The sequence below is a fragment of the Pogoniulus pusillus genome, chromosome 34 (genome assembly GCF_015220805.1).
Source record: "Pogoniulus pusillus isolate bPogPus1 chromosome 34, bPogPus1.pri, whole genome shotgun sequence".
Lineage (NCBI taxonomy): Eukaryota > Metazoa > Chordata > Aves > Piciformes > Lybiidae > Pogoniulus > Pogoniulus pusillus.
The window spans coordinates 3089278-3108766 of NC_087297.1; the positions used below are offsets into that span (position 1 = coordinate 3089278).

The 19489-nt window shown below is 46.7% G+C and overlaps 1 protein-coding gene across 7 annotated transcripts in view; it reads right to left on the reverse strand.

The window, feature by feature from the left end:
* The window catches only part of ZNF521 (zinc finger protein 521), a 394083-nt gene that overhangs the window by 199151 nt on the left and 175443 nt on the right, over positions 1–19489 (reverse strand). For all 7 annotated transcript variants that reach the window (XM_064170480.1, XM_064170485.1, XM_064170481.1 and 4 more), the window contains one exon: positions 8795–8879. In XM_064170480.1, coding sequence (XP_064026550.1) covers positions 8795–8879 — 85 coding nt within the window. The remainder of the gene's footprint in view (positions 1–8794; positions 8880–19489) is intronic.

The window sequence follows — 19489 nt, forward strand, 5'->3', positions numbered from 1 at the left end:
TCTGTTGCTGATTGCCTGGGAGAAGAGACCAACCCCAACCTGGACATATATACACTTTAGCCACCTCTGTCACTGCCACACAACACAGATGCATATATACACTTTAGCTACCTCTGTCACTGCCACACAACACAGATGCATACATACACTTTAGCCACCTCTGTCACAGCCACACAACACAGATGCATATATACACTTTAGCCACCTCTATCACAGCCACACAACACAGATGCTAATGTACACTTTAGCTACCTCTATCACTGCCACTGAAAAAAAAAATAACCAGGAGTTGCACTAAAATGTGTCTTTATGTCTTCTAACGGTTACACACTACTTGTAACTGTAAAACACAGCTGTAAAATTTCTCTGCAGTGAAATCAAAATGCTCAATCTCACTTTCTAGATACTCTTCTTCCTATGCTACAGTTGTTCCAGCATCGATTTGTTCACTTGGGATTTAATGAAGTATTTGTTGATGTAAACTGGAATTCTTCTTGTCAGCTACAAGGCTGCTCCATCCTGGTTTTGCTTCCTAACTTTGGTGCTTGGGCTGTTTTCCCATTTCCCTTTCTTTCCTCTATTCCCTTTTTTCTTTCCTCCTTTCCCTTTCTTTCCTCTTTTCCCTTTCTTTCCTCCTTTCCCTTTCTTTTGTCTTTTCCCTTTTTCTTCCCTCCTTTCCCTTTCTTTCATCTTTTCCCTTTCTTTTCTCCTTTCATTTTATTTCCTCTATTCCCTTTTTTCTTTCCTCCTTTCCCTTTCTTTTATCTTTTCCCTTTCTTTTCTCCTTTCCTTTTCTTTCCTCTATTCCCTTTTTTCTTTCCTCCTTTCCCTTTCTTTCCTCCTTTCCCTTTCTTTCCTCCTTTCCCTCTTTCCTCTTTTCCCTTTCTTTCCTCCTTTCCCTTTCTTTTGTCTTTTCCCTTTTTTCTTTCCTCCTTTCCCTTTCTTTCCTCTTTTCCCTTTTTTCTTTCCTCCTTTCCCTCTCTTTCATCTTTTCCCTTTCTTCCCTCCTTTCCCTCTTTCCTCTTTTCCCTTTTTTCTTTCCTCCTTTCCCTTTCTCTCCTCCTTTCCCTTTCTTTCCTCTTTTCCCTTTTTTCTTTCCTCCTTTCCCTTTCTTTCCTCCTTTCCCTTTCTTTCCTCTTTTCCCTTTTTTCTTTCCTCCTTTCCCTTTCTTTCCTCCTTTCCCTTTCTTTCCTCTTTTCCCTTTTTTCTTCCCTCCTTTCCCTCTCTTTCCTCCTTTCCCTTTCTTCCCTCCTCCTGCTCACCCCTGCTACCTCACTCAACACTACACAACATCCTCCCCTCAAAACCAGGCAGCATGCCTCACCACCACAGACTTCACAAAATGTGGTTTAGACCTGATAATGAAAAGGTAAAAGAAGCAAAAGTCTGTTTACTTATCAGAAACGATCTAGACTGAAACAGTTGGCTGCAAAAAGAGATGCTGAATCCTGACCACAGCGCCCTTCCCCCTCACTCCCCCCCCCCCCAACCTTTCAGAGGGGTAGTGGCCCTCGCTGTCACACTGGGGCTTGATTTCTCCATCGACAAAAGTAGCAGCAAACCACAAAGATTTTGGCTGTTTCCCCCTTTTATCATTCTCTTTGTCAGCCTGATCAGTCCTTGGTGGTAAATGTGCTGCTCTGTTGTGCACAGCCAGCGGCTTGCAATTTGCTCACTATGTTTCATGAGACAGTTGTTTGTGGCTGTTTGGAACACATTTGCCTCTTTGGGGATTTATGTGCTAGTTGCAATGCCAACCTCCGTAGTGATAGAGATTTCTTTCTAACTAAAATAGATAATTAGGAGCTGGTAATTATTGGTCAAGAATTATCAGAGTGAAAAAAATTAAGCTCTTCATAAATAGTTCTTGGCAATGTCATCTCTTTACATTTTCTCCTGCCTAACAGCACTTTACTCAGAGCACTTGCAAATTTACACTGCTGCTGTTGAGCCTCATCATTTTCTATGGAGTAATGCCTCTTCTCTGAGTTAAATGCCTCCAAACTCCCTCAGTTCTGAGCCACTCTGCATGGGCACGTCTGCAAAATCCTTGGCAACTGTTAGGGCAAGTGTTTAGCCTACTTGCATCAGACACCAGAGATGTAAAGGAATCAGTGGCAGAAAAAAGCTACGTTGAGCTTGTCTGCTTAAAATAACAGGGGAAACAATGGAAGGAGCAGTGGAGCGCAAGCAAACACGACACAAACAAAGGCAGACTCTCCTCCTACCCTCTCAGGTCAAATGCCAGCTACGTGCTGAAAACAAAGGGATGCCAGGAAGCCTCCCTCTTTTCCACAGACGCCAAGCACCCAGAAGGAGAATTGTGTCAACGCTGCTAAATAAGCTACATATTCCATGTGGAGGGAAAGGTAAAAGAAAGAATGTGGCTGAAGAATGATCGTTTACCCCTGCACCTCCTAAGCCAGCACGAAACATGCCCTGGATTGACATTTCCTCCTTCCCCACTCAAGAGCTGAGAAAAAGCTACAAAAAAGCTGGGGAGGGACTTTTTAGCCTATCAGGACTAGGGAGAATGGAGTGAAGCTGGAGATGGGTAGGTTCAGGCTGGAGGTGAGGAGAAAGTTGTTGAGCAGGAGAGTGGTGAGAGGCTGGAATGGATTGCTCAGGGAGGCGGTTGAGACCCCATCCCTGGAGGTGTTTAAGGCCAGGATGGGTGTGGCTCTGGCAAGGCTGCTCTAGGGTAGGGTGTTTGTGCCCATGGCAGGGGGGTTGGAGCTGGATGATCCTCGTGGTCCCTTCCAGCCCTGACTGATTCTCTGGTTCTATGAAATGAGCGACACATTTCAATACACACACTGGCAAACCTTTTCATTTGGCAATCACTCTCATAATTACCCAGACAAAAACACAGGCTTACATACTAGGTCCAAAATCCTGCCTCAACAGAGGGCCTATTTTAGAAGTTTGCCTCCCTCTGTCTGATGGCATCCCCCAGCCCAAGCTCAGCCCTGCGTAGTTTAAGCGAACTTGGGCATCGCTTTACGAAGCACAGTGCCCAGAAATGAGCAGACAGATCTGGCAGTCAGGACTCTTGAACTTATACTCACTCAATGCAAGCAAGGAACCCTCTCTTACGAGGAGAGCCTGAGGGAGCTGGGGCTCTGCAGCTTGGAGAGGAGGAGTCTGAGGGGCGATCTCACCAATGGTTATAAAGATGTAAAGGTGGCAGGAGGCTGGAGCCAGGCTCTGCTGGGTGATGCCCACTGACAGCACAAGAGGCAATGGTGGAAGCTGAGGCATAGGAAGCTTCATTTAAACATGAGGAGGGATTTTTTTCCTTGTGAGGGTGACAGAGCCCTGGAACCTGCTGCCCTGGGGGGTTGTGCAGTCTCCCTCTCTGGAGATATTCACGACCTGTCTGGATGTGCTCTTGTGTGACCTGCTCTGGGTGATGCTGCTGTGGCAGGGGAGTTGGACTGGCTGAGCTTTGGAGGTCCCTTCCATCCCCTGACACTCTGTGATTTTTTTGCCTTTTTGTCCTGATCCATTCAATGGCAAAGGCTTATTGCCTCGTCCCATCACAAAGATGGTGAGAAGGCTCAATTAAAGGCTACAGAACAGCTCTAAGATGGGATGTTCCAGAAGTAATGAGCAGGTAGGTGCTGAGGAAAGGCACCCTTCTGACATCACCTTAATAAAGAACTGGTGTATTAATGAATGCAAATTGTGCTGTTGTCAGAGATACTTCAGGTTACACTTCACTGGGTCATCTGCAGATTTTCCTTTCCATTAGGTGGCATAATCCCTCTTGTTGAATTGATTGAAACGTAGCACAAAGTCTGTAAAACCACTGTACACCCTTGCAACAAAGAAAAGTAAGAGGCTTTTCAAATAGCCTCTAATCCCTCTTCCCCTGCTAAATGTCTAGTTGAGATTATATTTGATTAGACAAAAAACACACACATGCACACAACCTAAAAATACCTACCCTCAGTGGAGCTATTTTAGCCAACAAAGTAATTCTGGTTGCCTTATTTAAAAGTCTAAGTTTCACGCTGGGGTTTTATAAACATATCTTTGCCTCAGTGACCTTCCATAACCAACTCCTCTCTGAGGATGTTAGCGACGTGTACTCGGTTCACATGGCAGAACTGGGTTCAAGGGGCACAGTAATTGGATGGGACACTTTGCTAGGCTCCCAAACTGCTAAATAGAGGGGGAGCAGCAAGATTCCCTCAGCTGGCTGAGCACATCTCTCTCAATGGCTCCCACTCACTGGAACACAAACCCTATGAGGAGAGGCTGAGGGAGCTGGGGTTATTTAGCCTGGAGAAGAGGAGGCTCAGGGCAGACCTCATTGCTGTCTACAACTACCTGAAGGGAGGGGTATAGGGTTAACACTTCAGGGGTGTTAACCTTATACAGGAGGTTGTAGCCAGGCGGGGTTGGTCTCTTCTGCCAGGCACCCAGCAACAGAACAAGGGGACACAGTCTCAAGTTGTGCCAGGGCAGGTCTAGGCTGGATGTGAGGAGGAAGTTGTTGTCAGAGAGAGTGATTGGCATTGGAATGGGCTGCCCAGGGAGGTGGTGGAGTCACCGTCCTTGTAAGTGTTCAAGCAAAGCCTGGATGAGGCACTTAGTGCCATGGACTGGTTGACTGGATAGGGCTGGGTGCCAGGTTGGACTGGATGAGCTTGGAGGTCTATTCCAACCTGGTTGATTCTATGATTCTATGATTCACTCATCCCTGGATCACAGGATATTAGGGGTTGTAAGGGACCCAAGGAAATCATCCAGTCCAACCCCCCTGCCAGAGCAGGACCACACAATCTAGCACAGATCACAGAGGAGCACATCCAGACAGGCCTTGGAAACCTCCAAAGAAGGAGACTCCATAACCTCTCTGGGCAGCCTGTGCCAGTGCTCTGGGACCCTGACAGTAAAGCAGTTCCCCCTTGTGTTGAGCTGGAACCTCTTTCGCTGCAACTTACACCCATTGCTCCTTGTCCTGTCACAAAGAGCAGTGAGCAAAGCCTGTCCCCCAACTCCTGACCAGCCCTCAGATGTTTACAAACATTGATTAAATCCTCTCTTAGTCTTCTCTTCTGCAGACTAAAAAGCCCCAGGTCCCTCAGCCTCTCCCATTTCTGAGCACAGCCTGGCAGATGACTTTCCACCTTCTCATCTGTCCCATGTCCCAGCTGCCTCTCCTTTTCTTTCCCACTGAATTGTGATTACAGAGTCCTTTGGCTAAGGAGACACAAAATCCATCAATACACAACACAGGCAACGCTAACATTTTATTATGAGAGGAAAGAACAGCTCCTGACACTGTGTGATGATGTCTGTAAAGACATTAATTGCCCCTGCATTTGAGGTGGGGATTATCACACTGTATGACTTTTAACATCTGCCTTATCAGATTATCTTCCCTCTCCCTTACATTTAAAGCCCTTTTTCCCCCCTTACATTTAAAGTCTTTTTTCCCCCTCTACATTTAAAGTCTTTTTTTCCCCTCTACATTTAAAGTCTTTTTTTTTCCCTCTACACTTAAAGTCCTTTTTTTTTCCCTCTACACTTAAAGTCCTTTTTTTCCCTCTACATTTAAAGTATTGTTTTTTTCCTCTACACTTAAAGTCCTTTTTTTCCCCTCTACATTTAAAGTCCTTTCTCTCTCTCTCTCTCTCTCTTCCTGAAGCTTTCTCACTCTCCTTTCCCCAGAGGAGCAAAGACTCTACATCCCCTGCTAGGAAAGGAGGGCAAGAAGACATATTTTATCAGACATGTAAAAGGGAAGAGACTGACTACTTGAGGAAGCCAGGGTTGGGTATTTTTTTTGCTTGGGAAACATGCTGTGTCAACAAGTCAATATTTACTTAAGTACTTCATCTAATATATATTTTTAATCTGCACCCTGATATGCAGCACATATCTGGGCTGGGTGTTGGCTGTGTTCACACAGACGCATCTGTACGCGTGTTTTCTGTCTCGCAGATGGATCCTGCAAGCCTCCCTACAGAGGCACATAAAGTCAGGCCAGTTTTAAATAGCTTGATGCTGCGCCTGGAACCTTCCTCTCCATACAGAATACAGTCTTAGGGAAAAGAAAAAGGCCTATGAACAATGATATAGATGAAAGGGGTAGTGGGGGGAGAGTGAAATGAGAAGGATAGGCAAGGCGAAATCCAATTAGCGTCCAGAAGGCTAACAGAAATGGAGATCAGGAATTCCTTTTCCCCCTCCCACTTCAATTCCGAGGTCACATTCACAACTCTCTGGAAGGCTGATTTCTCACTTCTCCCCAAGACAAAATCCTCCTGCGTTTGCTTTAGTGAGGCTGCATCATTAGGAGCTGCGCTGCTAAGTCTGCCAGGGCAGATAGGAATCTTCCACTGAACAGGGATTACCGCGAGCATGACCAGCAAATCTCCCTGCATGTTCTGCAAGCTCCTGCTTTATTTTCACTGGGAAGGTTTTATATTAAGCACGTTTAAATCTGTGTCACTATGGTTATGTCATGAAGCAATACCATGCATGATTAGATACAACACAGACAAAACAATTAAAGGTGGTTCTGAAAGATTCTCTTTCTCGTGCAAGCTCACCCAGCTTTCAGAAATCAAACATTTCATGGCTCACTTGAAGGAAACCTCTCTCTTTTCAGATCTGCAGGCTGAAGCCAGCTAACTGGATTTGTCCTGCTTTGCTGACTCTCTCCTCCCACTCTGACCTTCAACTAAAATTCATCCAGAAAACAGGGTGGTGAGGGGGGAAGATCTGAGTATTTAATGAAAGGAGTAAGCTTCTGTTCTGAAAATGTAAGGCACCTGGGAAGTGGGTAGCAAGCAAATATACCACTCTGCCATTCCAGCATCATTCCTTTCCCACAGTGGCCATATTCCCAGTCACATTTCAGTGTCACTACAAGCTACAATTAAGGGCATGTCAAAGAAAAGAGCAGAAACGATGAGTTCTGTTGCTGCTAATAACTTGCTTTTTAATTCCACTTGCTGACCCAGCCTGAATACTGTGAAGCAGTTCAAATTATCTGCTCTCCAAAGACACAAAACCAGCAAAACTAAGGCTTAATCCAACAGGTCAGTTGCTTTGCTCCTTTACAATAACCAGCCTGTCGTGGTGTTTATTGAGTTTTCTACACATAAACCTTGATGTCTTTATCCAGGTACACATTCACTATGTTCTAGACTGGGGGTTATGAGAATTAGATATAAATATTCATGCTCTAAATGTATTAAAATATTAATAGAGTACAAAAAAGGAAACAACCCCAATGATTGGATATTGAGTTTTGGCAGGTAACTGTGCAGCCACACTGCTAGTTCAGAGGGAGGAGATCTGCATTATCTTGAAAGAAGAAAATCAAACATGCATCAAACTAAGTTCTACAGCAAGAGAAAAAACCTAAAAAACAGCAAATTGTTTTCTGTTGAATCTATTGGGGAGGTTTAGGCTGGATATTAGACAAAAAATCTTCATTAGAAGGGTTCTCAGCCACTGGGAACAGGCTGCTCAGGGAGGTTAAATGCCATCCCTGAAGTGTTTAAAAGAGGCACAGATGTGGTGCTGAGGGACTTGGCTTGGCACCGCACTTGAGACAGGCAAAGAGTCATAGAATCAGTCAGAGCTGGAAGGGACCACAAGGATCATCTAGTTTCAATCTCCCTGCCACAGGCAGGGACACCCTACCCTAGATCAGGAATGGTTGGAGCTGACAGTCTTAAAGCTCTTCTCCAACCCAGATGGTTCAGTGCTTCTACAATCCTATACTGGCGTATGCCGTATTGTTCGGTCTGTGCTTTGCCTTTCACTGCTTGGAGCGAGAAAAACAGCGTAAGGGAAGCAGGAGTCTGAGCTCAACAGTAACCACCTCTGCCTTGAGAGGTGGAATTGGGAAAGGAGGCTAAAAAACAAACCGAGACAGCCCCGGCAATGTTATCTTATTAGCGGGCAAATGATGTGCTTGATAAATTTAATTGGCTGATAGAACTCTTAGTGCTATTAGAGAGTGGTTCCCAAATTGAAAACATTATGGCTAATCCTAGGGGAACAAGCAAATAATAGGAAAATATGAATATCAAAGGAAATGCAGCTTTCCTTTTATTCCCATTTACAACTCTAACAGCCTTGTAAACAACGAGCCAGCCTCGGATGAAGGAATCCTACAAGACTTTTTAAGGTGCTCGTACCTCAAAGAGCAGATTCCATCACTGAATACAACAATCCCTTCTCGTTGGGGGTTTTTAGTCTGTTTCCAAAGGAATGATAGCATTTAATTGTCCACAGGCACACTCAGGATTTTTCTCCAGCCTGCTCCACCACCACAAACAATACTACTTTATGGCTCTTTTGAATTATTTAGGTTTCCTAACGACAAAAAAGTTGCCAGTTTTGAATTTGGTAGCGAGGTGCCTGAGAAGCACACAGTAGTGTCGTTACCATAATAACTCCTGAAATTAAAACCTGTCTAAAACTCTATGGAAAGCTAACATCCAGTTCATTAACCATTCCTGTTAGTTTGTTTTCAATAATGCAAAAATGATTAGAAGTTTAATTTGCTAATCACCTGTGCTTTGACTGGCAGCGGGTATGGAATTCTCTGCAGAAGTCTAAACTAGCCCTTGCAGAAAATAAACTCTGCTAATGCTTTATCAAGTCTAATAATATGAATCAGAAAATCAATCATGCCTAGGTTAATCATTGATGGCTGCACAATTAATTCCTCTTTAACTCTGTTTTAATTTCAGAGGCAATGATGATCATGAGTCAGAGAAATGGCTATCTGGCTGGGAGAAGTTTGGAGGGCTTCACTTACCAATCATGTGGTTTGCAACATGAACTTGGATATCCCATTCATTGTAGAAAACCATCTGACATTTGATGCACTGGTAGGTCTTCTTCTAAAGAAACAAGGGTAGATAACATTTACTGAAACAGACAATCAGAACCATTTCATTATCACTCAAAATACCGAGTTCAAAGTGGTCATTTAAAGCTCTCCAGCAGTGTTTTTCATTAAGGCTTAATTAGTAATCTAAGAAAATAACACTCTGCAGTTCTGTAGTAGCTGAGTTCTCTGAAACTCTGTAGAGATTGGTTTGGTTTGTTGTTTTGCCTTTTTTTGGTTTTAATCAGCTTCCTATCTCCACAGACAGAGCAGTGCTGCTGGAAAATCAGCTTTACATTCACGGAAAGCAAAATGCAGTGAGGATGTGTGGGATGTGATCCAAACACCACTGAAATCAAGGTGAGGTCTTCATTTGATATCACAGAATCTGTCAGGGCTGGAAGGGAGCACAAGGATCATCACTTCTAACCCCCCTGCCATGGGTAGAGACACCCTACCCTAGAGCAGGCTGCCCACAGCCTCAGCCAGCCTGGCCTTAAACACCTCCAGCCATGGGGCCACAGCCACCTCCCTGGGCAACCCATTCCAGCCTCTCACCACCCTTATGGGCAAGAACTTCTTCCTAACATCCAGTCTGAATCCACCCATTTCTAGTTTTGTTCCATCCAGTCCAACTCTTCTCTAACTCTACCAATGATGTGGCTAAACCATGTTCCTGAACACCACATCTCTGCTCCTTTGAAACACCTCCACACCCATTTCCAGCTTTGTTCCATTCCCCCCAGTCCTATCCCTTCCTGACAGCCTAAAAAGTCCCTCCCCAGCTTTCTTGTAGCCCACTTAAGATACTGAAAGGCCACAATAAGGTCTCCTTGGAGCCCTTCCTTCTCCAGACTGAACAGCCCAAACTCCCTCAGTCTCTCCTCATAGCAGAGCAGCTCCAGCCCTCTGCTCATCTTCATGGCCCTTCTCTGGACACCTTCCAGCACATCCATATCAATAGATTAGGTGCACTACAGAGCAGTGGAGAAGCCAGAAGCAGAATAGGAGAATCAGAAATCTGCTTCTCCCTCATTCTTAACTGGCCTGCAGAATCTCCTCCTGCACCACACATTTTAAATGGTCCATGGGGTTGTCATCTTTCAAGGAAGGAAAAATCCCTGCTAGTCTGGACAAGCAGTTACTGCATCCAGGCAGTTGCTCCAATATCTATTGGCAAGCCTGTAGTAAAAAATGGGAAGGCTGGCTGGAAACTGGCCAGAGAGAAATTCTTCTGGTCACTTAAAACAACTGTGGAGTGTACAGATCAAGTTTCATTACAGACCAGGCAGTGCTCTCTTTGGTGCACAGGAAAAGTTTGTCATTTCTGCCTTGATGCCTTTTAAAGAAGATCTCTTATTTCATTGGGGTATTTTTTTTGAACAAGATACATCACTTGTCCAAGACATTTCAACATCATAAGATTTTTCTCCTATTATTTTTCTGGACCTAAATTGGCCAGAGGTTTGATACTGGAAAGCACTGCTTTGGAAGTGAAAACTAAGAGTGCACTCAGAAGTAAGCTTTTGCCTCTTCATCATAAGACTTCAAATCTGCAGTTATCCAGGCACCAGTCAAGTCAGGTTCATACAATTATTCAGCTGCATAAGTGCAGTATCAAGGATTCAAGTCCTAAGGTAACAGTCCTGGAGAGCTCAACTTTTGTTCACAGGCTCACAGGATGTTAGGGGTTGGAAGGGACACAAGGAGATCATCCAGTCCAACCCCCTTGCCAGAGCAGGACAATCCTATCTAACACAGATCACAGAGGAACACATCCAGACAGGCCTGGAAAGGCTCCAGAGAAGGAGACACCACAACCTGTCTGAGAAGCCTGTGCCAGTGCTCTGGGACCCTTACAGCAAAGAAGTTTCCCCTTGTGTTGAGGCAGAGCCTTTTTTGCTGCAACTTACACCCATTGCTCCTTGTCCTATCCCAGGGAGCAGTGAGCAGAGCCTGTCCCCCCACTCCTGGCCAGCCCCCAGATACTTATAAACATTTATCAGCAGAATTCATCATCAGAAGATGAAGTGAAGGCAAGGAAAGTCCTGAACTGCCACATCGAGGCAGCCACTCCTGAGACATGCATCTGCCTGCACAGACACAGGCACCTTGCCTACATCAGCAGAAAGAGGAAAAACCAAAAAGCAAAACCCAACCAACCAACCAACAACAACTAAAAAAAACCAAAACAGGCAAAGCAGCTACTTCTTAAAATAATGGAAAGACACAAAAAGTTGGCACTGATGTAGGACAGTGCAGATTTCATGTACAGGAGATCACAGAATCACAGAATGGTAGGGGTTGGAAGGGACCCAGAAAGATCATCCAGTCCAAGCACCTACACTCCACATGGCTGTTCATAGAAGCCCCTCTGGTCCATGCCCCCATCTTTCTCCTCACACCTTCCTGAATGAAGTGGTCACTAACTCACCTGGAGCCCAGAATCATAGAATCACAGAATCACAGAATGGTAGGGGTTGGAAAGGACTTCTGGAGATTATCCAATCCAACCCCCCTGCCAAAGCAGCATCACCTAGGGCAGGTCACACAGAAAGCAGCCAGGATGCTTTGAAAAGTCTCCAGAGAAGGAGACTCCACAACCTTTCTGTTTCAGTGTGGGAAGAAGTAGGGTTCAGTGCAGAGCATGCATCAAAACTGCAGCCTGTCTTCTCTGTACTTGACTTCAGAGTTATTCTGAAGCTGGAATTATTGATTATAAGGGAAAGGGAAATGGAGGGAAGAGGAGAGGAGAGGAGAGGAGAGGAGAGGAGAGGAGAGGAGAGGAGAGGAGAGGAGAGGAGAGGAGAGGAGAGGAGAGGAGAGGAGAGGAGAGGAGAGGAGAGGAGAGGAGAGGAGAGGAGAGGAGAGGAGAGGAGAGGAGAGGAGAGGAGAGGAGAGGAGAGGAGAGGAGAGGAGAGGAGAGGAGAGGAGAGGAGAGGAGAGGAGAGGGAAGGGGGAAGAGGGGAGGGGGAAGAGGGGAGGGGGAAGAGGGGAGGGGGAAGAGGGGAGGGGAGAGGAGGGGAGGGGAGGGGAAGGGGCAGAGGGGAGGGGATGGGGAAAGAAGAGAAGAGAAGAGAAGAGAAGAGAAGGGAAGGGAAGGGAAGGGAAGGGAAGGGAAGGGAAGGGAAGGGAAGGGAAGGGAAGGGAAGGGAAGGGAAGGGAAGGGAAGGGAAGGGAAGGGAAGGGAAAAGAAAGGAAAAGAAAGGAAAAGAAAGGAAAAGAAAGGAAAAGAAAGGAAAAGAAAGGAAAAGAGGAAAAGAAAGGAAAAGAAAAGAAAAGAAAAGAAAAGAAAAGAAAAGAAAAGAAAAGAAAAGAAAAGAAAAGAAAAGAAAAGAAAAGAAAAGAAAAGAAAAGAAAAGAAAAGAAAAGAAAAGAAAAGAAAAGAAAAGAAAAGAAAAGAAAAGAAAAGAAAAGAAAAGAAAAGAAAAGAAAAGAAAAGAAAAGAAAAGAAAAGAAAAGAAAAGAAAAGAAAAGAAAAAGAACAAAGCTGTCTTTTCACTCTAAACATTCTGAAAGACTTGCTGGATTTGTTACCAGCAGCTCACTTTGGATGCCCTCTCCCAGACAGACAGTGCCCATCCATTAAGTATCTTTCTGCTTCAAGCCCGTAGGCAGGAGCAGAAAAGACTTCTCTAATGTCTGTCATTTTGCCTTACCAAGTTTACTGAAAAATTAGTGACTAATCAAAGTCAGCCCTGAAATGAAGTGGTCCTGTGGGCTCCTCTTTACCAGTCTCCCATTGTTTCTCATACACAGAGGCTATTCTAATGTTCCTGATGACAACAACAGAATGTGTTGAGTCGGAAACTGTTGTCAGCCTTTTCTTTCTCTTCTTGGCCATTTTTCATTTCAATCCACTTTGGTTTCCTGAAATGCAACCGAGTGAAATCTGTTTGCAGATAAACCAGAATCAGTGGGCACTCAGAAAGCAGAGTGGTTTGACTGAGCTGTCATTTTTCAAGCCTGCTGTTTCCAAAGACACTCCACATCACCTTTTCTCTTTCGTCGAGGTGAAGACACTGCCATTGAGGTGCTGGAGTGTGTCCAGAGAAGGACATCAAGGCTGGTGAAGGGCTTGGACCACATGGCCCATAAGGAGGCTGGGGGTGTTCAGGGTGGAGAAGAGGATGCTCAGGGGAGACCTCATTGCTCCCTACAACTCCTTGAAGGGAGGCTGGAGTGAGGAGGGGGCAGACTCTGCTACTTGGTGTCAAGCAAAAAGGCCAGAGGAAATGCTTCCAATGCTCAGAGAGCTGAGGTTGATTAGCCTGGAGAAGAGGAGGCTCAGGGCAGACCTCTCTGCTGTCTACAACTACCTGAAGGGAGGCTGTAGCCAGGTGGGGGTCAGTCTGTTCTCTCAGGCAACCAGCAATAGAAAAAGGGGACACAGCCTGAAGCTGTGCCAGGGCAGGTCTAGGCTGGATGTTAGGAGGAAGTTGTTGTCAGAGAGAGTGATTGGCATTGGAATGGGCTGCCCAGGGAGGTGGTGGAGTGGCTGTGCCTGGAGGTGTTGAAGCCAAGCCTGGCTGGGGCACTTAGTGCCATGGTCTGTTTGATTGGCCAGGGCTAGGTCTAGGTTGGGCTGGATGAGCTTGGAGGTCTCTTCCAACCTGCTTGATTCTCTGATTCTAAGGTGCTCTAAGGAGGTTCAGGCTGGATGCTAGGAAATATTTCTGCACTGAAAACGTTCTCAAACATTGGAATGGTCTGCCCAGGGTGGTGGTGGAGTCACCATCCCTGGGGGTGTCCACGCAGTGTATGGACCTGGTGCTGAGAGACACAACTTAGTCATGACCCCTCGATGCTGGGTCAAAGGGTTGGGCTGCATGATCTCTAAGTTTCTTCCAACCAGATATATTCTGTGCTTCTACTCTGTGATTCCACTGCTACCACTGGCAGAAATTCACATTCAGTGGAAGGATTTCCTGTTCCACATTGGCAACTTTAACCTTACTGCACTACATCTCGATCTATCAAAGCCCCCTAAACAATGACAGTCACGATCAAGGATTTATTATGCTAAGCCCTTTACAAGCTGCTTTTTTTTTTGATGCTGACACAGAGAACAGCAATATTGCATAAATAACAACCCCTCTCCCTTTCTCCTTTTTTACTTTGGGGGTGGGGGAAGGTGTTTGTTTTTAAAACACCGTTTCCCTTTAGAACTAGTTAGAAAATATTTCTTGCTCCCCGATGACTGGCCCCATGTATTGTTTATTAGCATGATTTCTGAGATGTGACTTGCTTCAAAATAAAACCCAACAACAAACCAAACCAAAGCACAACCCAAAAACAAAGAGACATAAACTTAATGGCTGAGCTTTTCCTCTTGTTAGCACAGCGCCGTGCGGCGCGTGGCAGGGACTTGTCGGCAGGATTATGAGCGATGTGCACAGTGACAGCATCCAAAGGTTGGGATTTATTCTTTCTTTTTTTCTTTTCTTTTGTTTTGTTTTTGAAGTCTAATGCCAAACAAACAAAACAAAACAAGAAGAAAAAAAGTCATTTGACAACAACAACACAACAGTAATTTACCAGCACTTACTACCCTCTTCAAAACGATCTGGCGTATTTGCTGAATCACACACAGAGAGCTTTGCCTTTTATCACGAAGGGAAGAACGGTTTTGTGACTGCTGCTTGATCAAACACTAGCTCCTTTTTTTTGTTGTTGTTGTATTTTCCTGCTTGCTTGCTTGCTTGGTTTGTTTCCAAACACGCTCTCAAATGTTGACATCGACTTTTATTAGCTCAACGCACGCTCAGCTCGAAGCGCCTAAGCTTGTGCATGGTTCAGCTCTTGTTTCAGAAGCAGACTCAGTCAATTCCACTTGCTCTCAGATTTACAAAGGATCAAGCCCAGTCATTTGCACCCCACACTGAACAAACCCCACATGTTTATTTCCATATGCTTCACATTCTAAGGAGGTCCTTTTTTTTTTCACTGCAAGCTGTATCTTAGTATCACAGTGTCACAGTATCACAGTCTCACAGTATCATCAGGGTTGGAAGAGACCTCACAGATCATCCAGTCCAACCCTTTAGCACAGAGCTCAAGGCCAGACCATGGCACCAAGTGCCACGTCCAGTCCTGCCTTGAACAGCTCCAGGGACGGCGACTCCACCACCTCCCCGGGCAGCCCATTCCAGTGTCCAATGACTCTCTCAGGGAAGAACTTTCTCCTCACCTCCAGCCTAAATCTCCCCTGGCACAGCCTGAGGCTGTGTCCTCTTGTTCTGGTGCTGGCCACCTGAGAGAAGAGAGCAACCTCCTCCTGGCCACAACCACCCCTCAGGTAGTTGCAGACAGCAATGAGGTCTCCCCTGAGCCTCCTCTTCTCCAGGCTAACCAATCCCAGCTCCCTCAGCCTCTCCTCGTAGGGCTGTGCTCAAGGCCTCTCCCCAGCCTCGTTGCCCTTCTCTGGACACGCTCAAGCATCTCAATGTCCCTCCTAAACTGGGGGGCCCAGAACTGAACACAGTACTCAAGGTGAGTCCAAGGTGTCTCACAAGCTCTGTCAGAACCACAGGACTCGTAACTGCTGACAGGAGCTCCTGGGTCCTGATGTACTTCACAGCTGGTCCCAGTTCCCAGAGTGAGAACTCAGGGGAGACCTAGCCCCTCCTTATCCCATGTTCCCACAAAGGGGAATAAGACAGAACTGAGCCCTGTGGTACTGTATCATAGAATCATAGAATCAACCAGGTTGGAAGAGACCTCCAAGCTCATCCAGTCCAATCCATCACCCAGCCCTATCCAGTCATCTAGACCATGGCACTAAGTGCCTCATCCAGGCTTTTCTTGAACACCTCCAGTGATGGCAACTCCACCACCTCCCTGGGCAGCCCCTTCCAAAGGCAAATCACTCTCTCTGTGAAGAACCTCCTCCTAACATCCTCCTAACACCACCTGCCCTGGCACAACTTGAGCTCCATTGTAGCTCCATATCCCTTGCTTGGATAGCAGGGGAAGCAGCCCTGCAGCTCTCATGGAGCACAGCACAGAGGGAAAACTGGGTTGTGACTCAAGGAGGCATTTGAATCTCTTGTCTCCAGCCCTTTGTGGAATAAGATGGCTCCACCAAGCAGCACGGAGCTAGGGCAGCCATCACTGCCTTGCTCCTGCAGCTGTCTGCAGAAGCTGAACTGCTGTGTTCATTCCCTGGCTGGGCTCCTTGCCCTCAGACTGACTCCCTGCACCTAAGAAAGACTCAGCAGGACACAGTGGGCACCCAGACCTTGTTGCTCCAGCTCATGGCTCAGAGCATATCAGCTCCAGAGTGCTGAAGGGTGGAAGGCTGAGGACACTTAGATCCTACTGTGACACCGAACAAGGGGACACAGTCTCAAGCTGTGCCAGGGCAGGTCTAGGCTGGATGCTGGGAGGAAGTTGTTGGCAGAGAGAGTGATTGGCATTGGAATGGGCTGCCCGGGGAGGTGGTGGAGTCGCTGTGGCAGGAGGTGTTGAAGCCAAGCCTGGCTGGGGCACTTAGTGCCATGGTCTGGTTGACTGGATAGGGCTGGGTGCTAGGTTGGGCTGGATGAGCTTGGAGCTCTCTTCCAGCCTGGCTGATTCTATGATCGTATGGTTCTATGCCTGGTACAGCACCTGGAGGAGCTGTGCTGCACTCCACACTCCGCCTTCCTACAGCACCTCCACAGCTTTATTTCAGGGGAGAGCACCACAGACATTATCAGATGGGATTTAGAAAGCAGATGGATTTTTTTCCTTTCATTTCTTCTGTTATTGTGGCCTCCTCTTTTCACAAAAGCTGCTCACTAAACAAGCCCCAAATCCTTCCCTAAATCCCATCCTGTCAAGAACCTAAGTGCCAATCTGTCTCCTCCATGCTGAGTGGAAATCCCAGGCCCAGATCATTGCTGGGGCCACTGAAAGCTCTCACAGAGGGGAAGCTGCACAGACTGGGTATCACAGTATCACAGTATCAACAAGGTTGGAAGAGACCTCATAGATCATCAAGTCCAACCCTTTAGCACAGAGCTCAAGGCCAGACCATGGCACCAAGTGCCACGTCCAGTCCTGCCTTGAACAGCTCCAGGGACGGCGACTCCACCACCTCCCCGGGCAGCCCATTCCAGTGTCCAATGACTCTCTCAGGGAAGAACTTTCTCCTCACCTCCAGCCTAAATCTCCCCTGGCACAGCCTGAGGTTGTGTCCTCTTGTTCTGGTGCTGGCCACCTGAGAGAAGAGAGCAACCTCCTCCTGGCCACAACCACCCTTCAGGTAGTTGTAGACAACAATAAGGTCACCCCTGAGCCTCCTCTTCTCCAGGCTAAACACTGCACTGGGCAACCTGGGTTTGCCTCCTGCAATCCTGCTGGCTTGCATTTCTGTTTTCAGATCCAATTTAAAGCCTTCCAGCATGCAAAGCTTCTCTGTGGCTGCATTTAATGAGCACTGGGTTGGGCCTTTCATCCATACAGAGCATATGCATGTATCTCTCTAACCTTTTGAATAATTGATGCCATCTAGACCTTTAACTGTTGTCCTGATCCTCACTTGTCACTTGGCAGGTTTCAGAATTTCCTTCCCATAAAGGTGCCCAAAGTGTCCATGTGATGTCAAATGAGGCTTTGCTGCTTTCATTAATGGCCCAAGAACGTGGTCATTCAGCTGGTACTTCAGTTCTGTGCCCAGAAAGGTATTTGCTTCCCTAAGCAAAGTTAAACAACTAATAACCACTCCACTAAGGGATTCACAGCTCTATTCAGAAGTGCTTCAGACTCACAGAACCTTAGAGGTTGGAAAGGACCTCCAGAGATCATCCAGTCCAACCCCCCTGCCAAGCAGCATCACCCAGGGCAGTTCACACAGGAATGCATCCAGGTGAGTTTGGAAAGTCTCCAGAGAAGGAGACTCCACAACCTCTCTGGGCAGCCTGCTCCAGGGCTCTTTCACCCTCACTGTAAAGAAGTTTCTCACGTTGAGGTGAAACCTTCTCTGTTCCAGTTTGTAGCTGCTGCTCCTTGGCTTATTGCTGCTGACCACCGAAAAGAGCCTGGCCCCAGGCACTTGTCCCCCACCCCTCAGATATTTGTACACACTGATCAGATCTCCTCTCTCTTCTCTCTTCTCTTCTCTCCTCTCTTCTCTCCTCTCTCCTCTCCTATCCTCCTCTTCTCTCTTCTCTCCTCTCTCCTCTCTCCTCTCTCCTCTCTCTTCTCTCTTCTCTCTTCTCTCTTCTTCTCTCTTCTCTCTTCTCTCTTCTCTCTTCTCTCTTCTCTCTTCTCTCTTCTCTCTTCTCTCTTCTCTCTTCTCTCTTCTCTCTTCTCTTCTCTTTTCTCTTCTCTTCTCTTCTCTTCTCTTCTCTTCTCTTCTCTTCTCTTCTCTTCTCTTCTCTTCTCTTCTCTTCTCTTCTCTTCTCTTCTCTTCTCTTCTCTTCTCTTCTCTTCTCTTCTCTTCTCTTCTCTTCTCTTCTCTTCTCTTCTCTTCTCTTCTCTTCTCTTCTCTTTTCTCTTCTCCAGACTAACCAGCCCCAAGGCTCTCAGTCTCTCTCCACAGGGAGATGTTCAACTCCCCAAATCATCCTCATGGCTCTTCACTGGACTCTCTCCAGCATGTTCCTGTCTCTCCTGAACTGGGGAACCCAAAACTGGACACAGTATTCCAGGTGTGGCCTCACTTAGGGCAGAGCAGAGAGAGAGAAGAACCTCCCTAGCCCTGCTGGCCACACTTTTCCTGATGCCCCCCAGGATGCCACTGGCTCTCTTGGCCACAAGGGCACATTGCTGGCCCAAAGCATGCAGATCCTTCTGTGCCCTGTGACCATCTCAGGTATCCATACCTCCTTCATTTTCTGTTCCCTAGCCCCATTATATCACTTGAAAATGAGCTGCATATGCTACTTACCTGCCCATGCTCTGCCTCCTTCTCAAAGCCACTCACAAGTTTACCACCTGCCTATTTTGTTCTGACCTTTCCTCACTTTTGTACCACCCAGGAAATTTCATCACCTTGCTCCTTCTCCTCTCTCCCAGACTCCTGATGCACTGCACAAATCCCACACAATCAGTGCAAAGGAAGATTCTTGAGGATCTCCACTACCCAGACCCCTCCAACCCGACCTGCTTCCACTCACAAGAAGTCTCTCGCTTCCCACACCCGAGTTAGTGTCTACTTTCTGTTTAACCAACCAGAGTGGCTGTCCCTCTGCCACACTCACCCACCAGATGAGCCTTGTGTGCTATGGCCTTGCTGGAACCCTTAGCAAATCATCTTTTATGGGCTTCTCTGTCAGCACTTGGGGCTACTCTCTCCAAACACTCCTCGGTGGCCATTTTCAGCACCATCCTCCCTTTGTGAGTCTCTGGCCCCCATCCCCTCATAGAATCATAGAATCAACCAGGTTGGAAGAGACCTCCAAGATCATCCAGTCCAACCTATCACCCAGCCCTAACCAATCAACCAGACCATGGCACTAAGTGCCTCAGCCAGGCTTTTCTTGAAGACCCTCAGGGACGGTGCCTCCACCACCTCCCTGGGCAGCCCATTCCAATGCCAATCACTCTCTCTGTGAAGAACTTCTTCCTAACATCCAGCCTATACCTCCCCCAGCACAACTTGAGACTGTGTCCCCTTGTTCTATTGCTGGTTGCCTG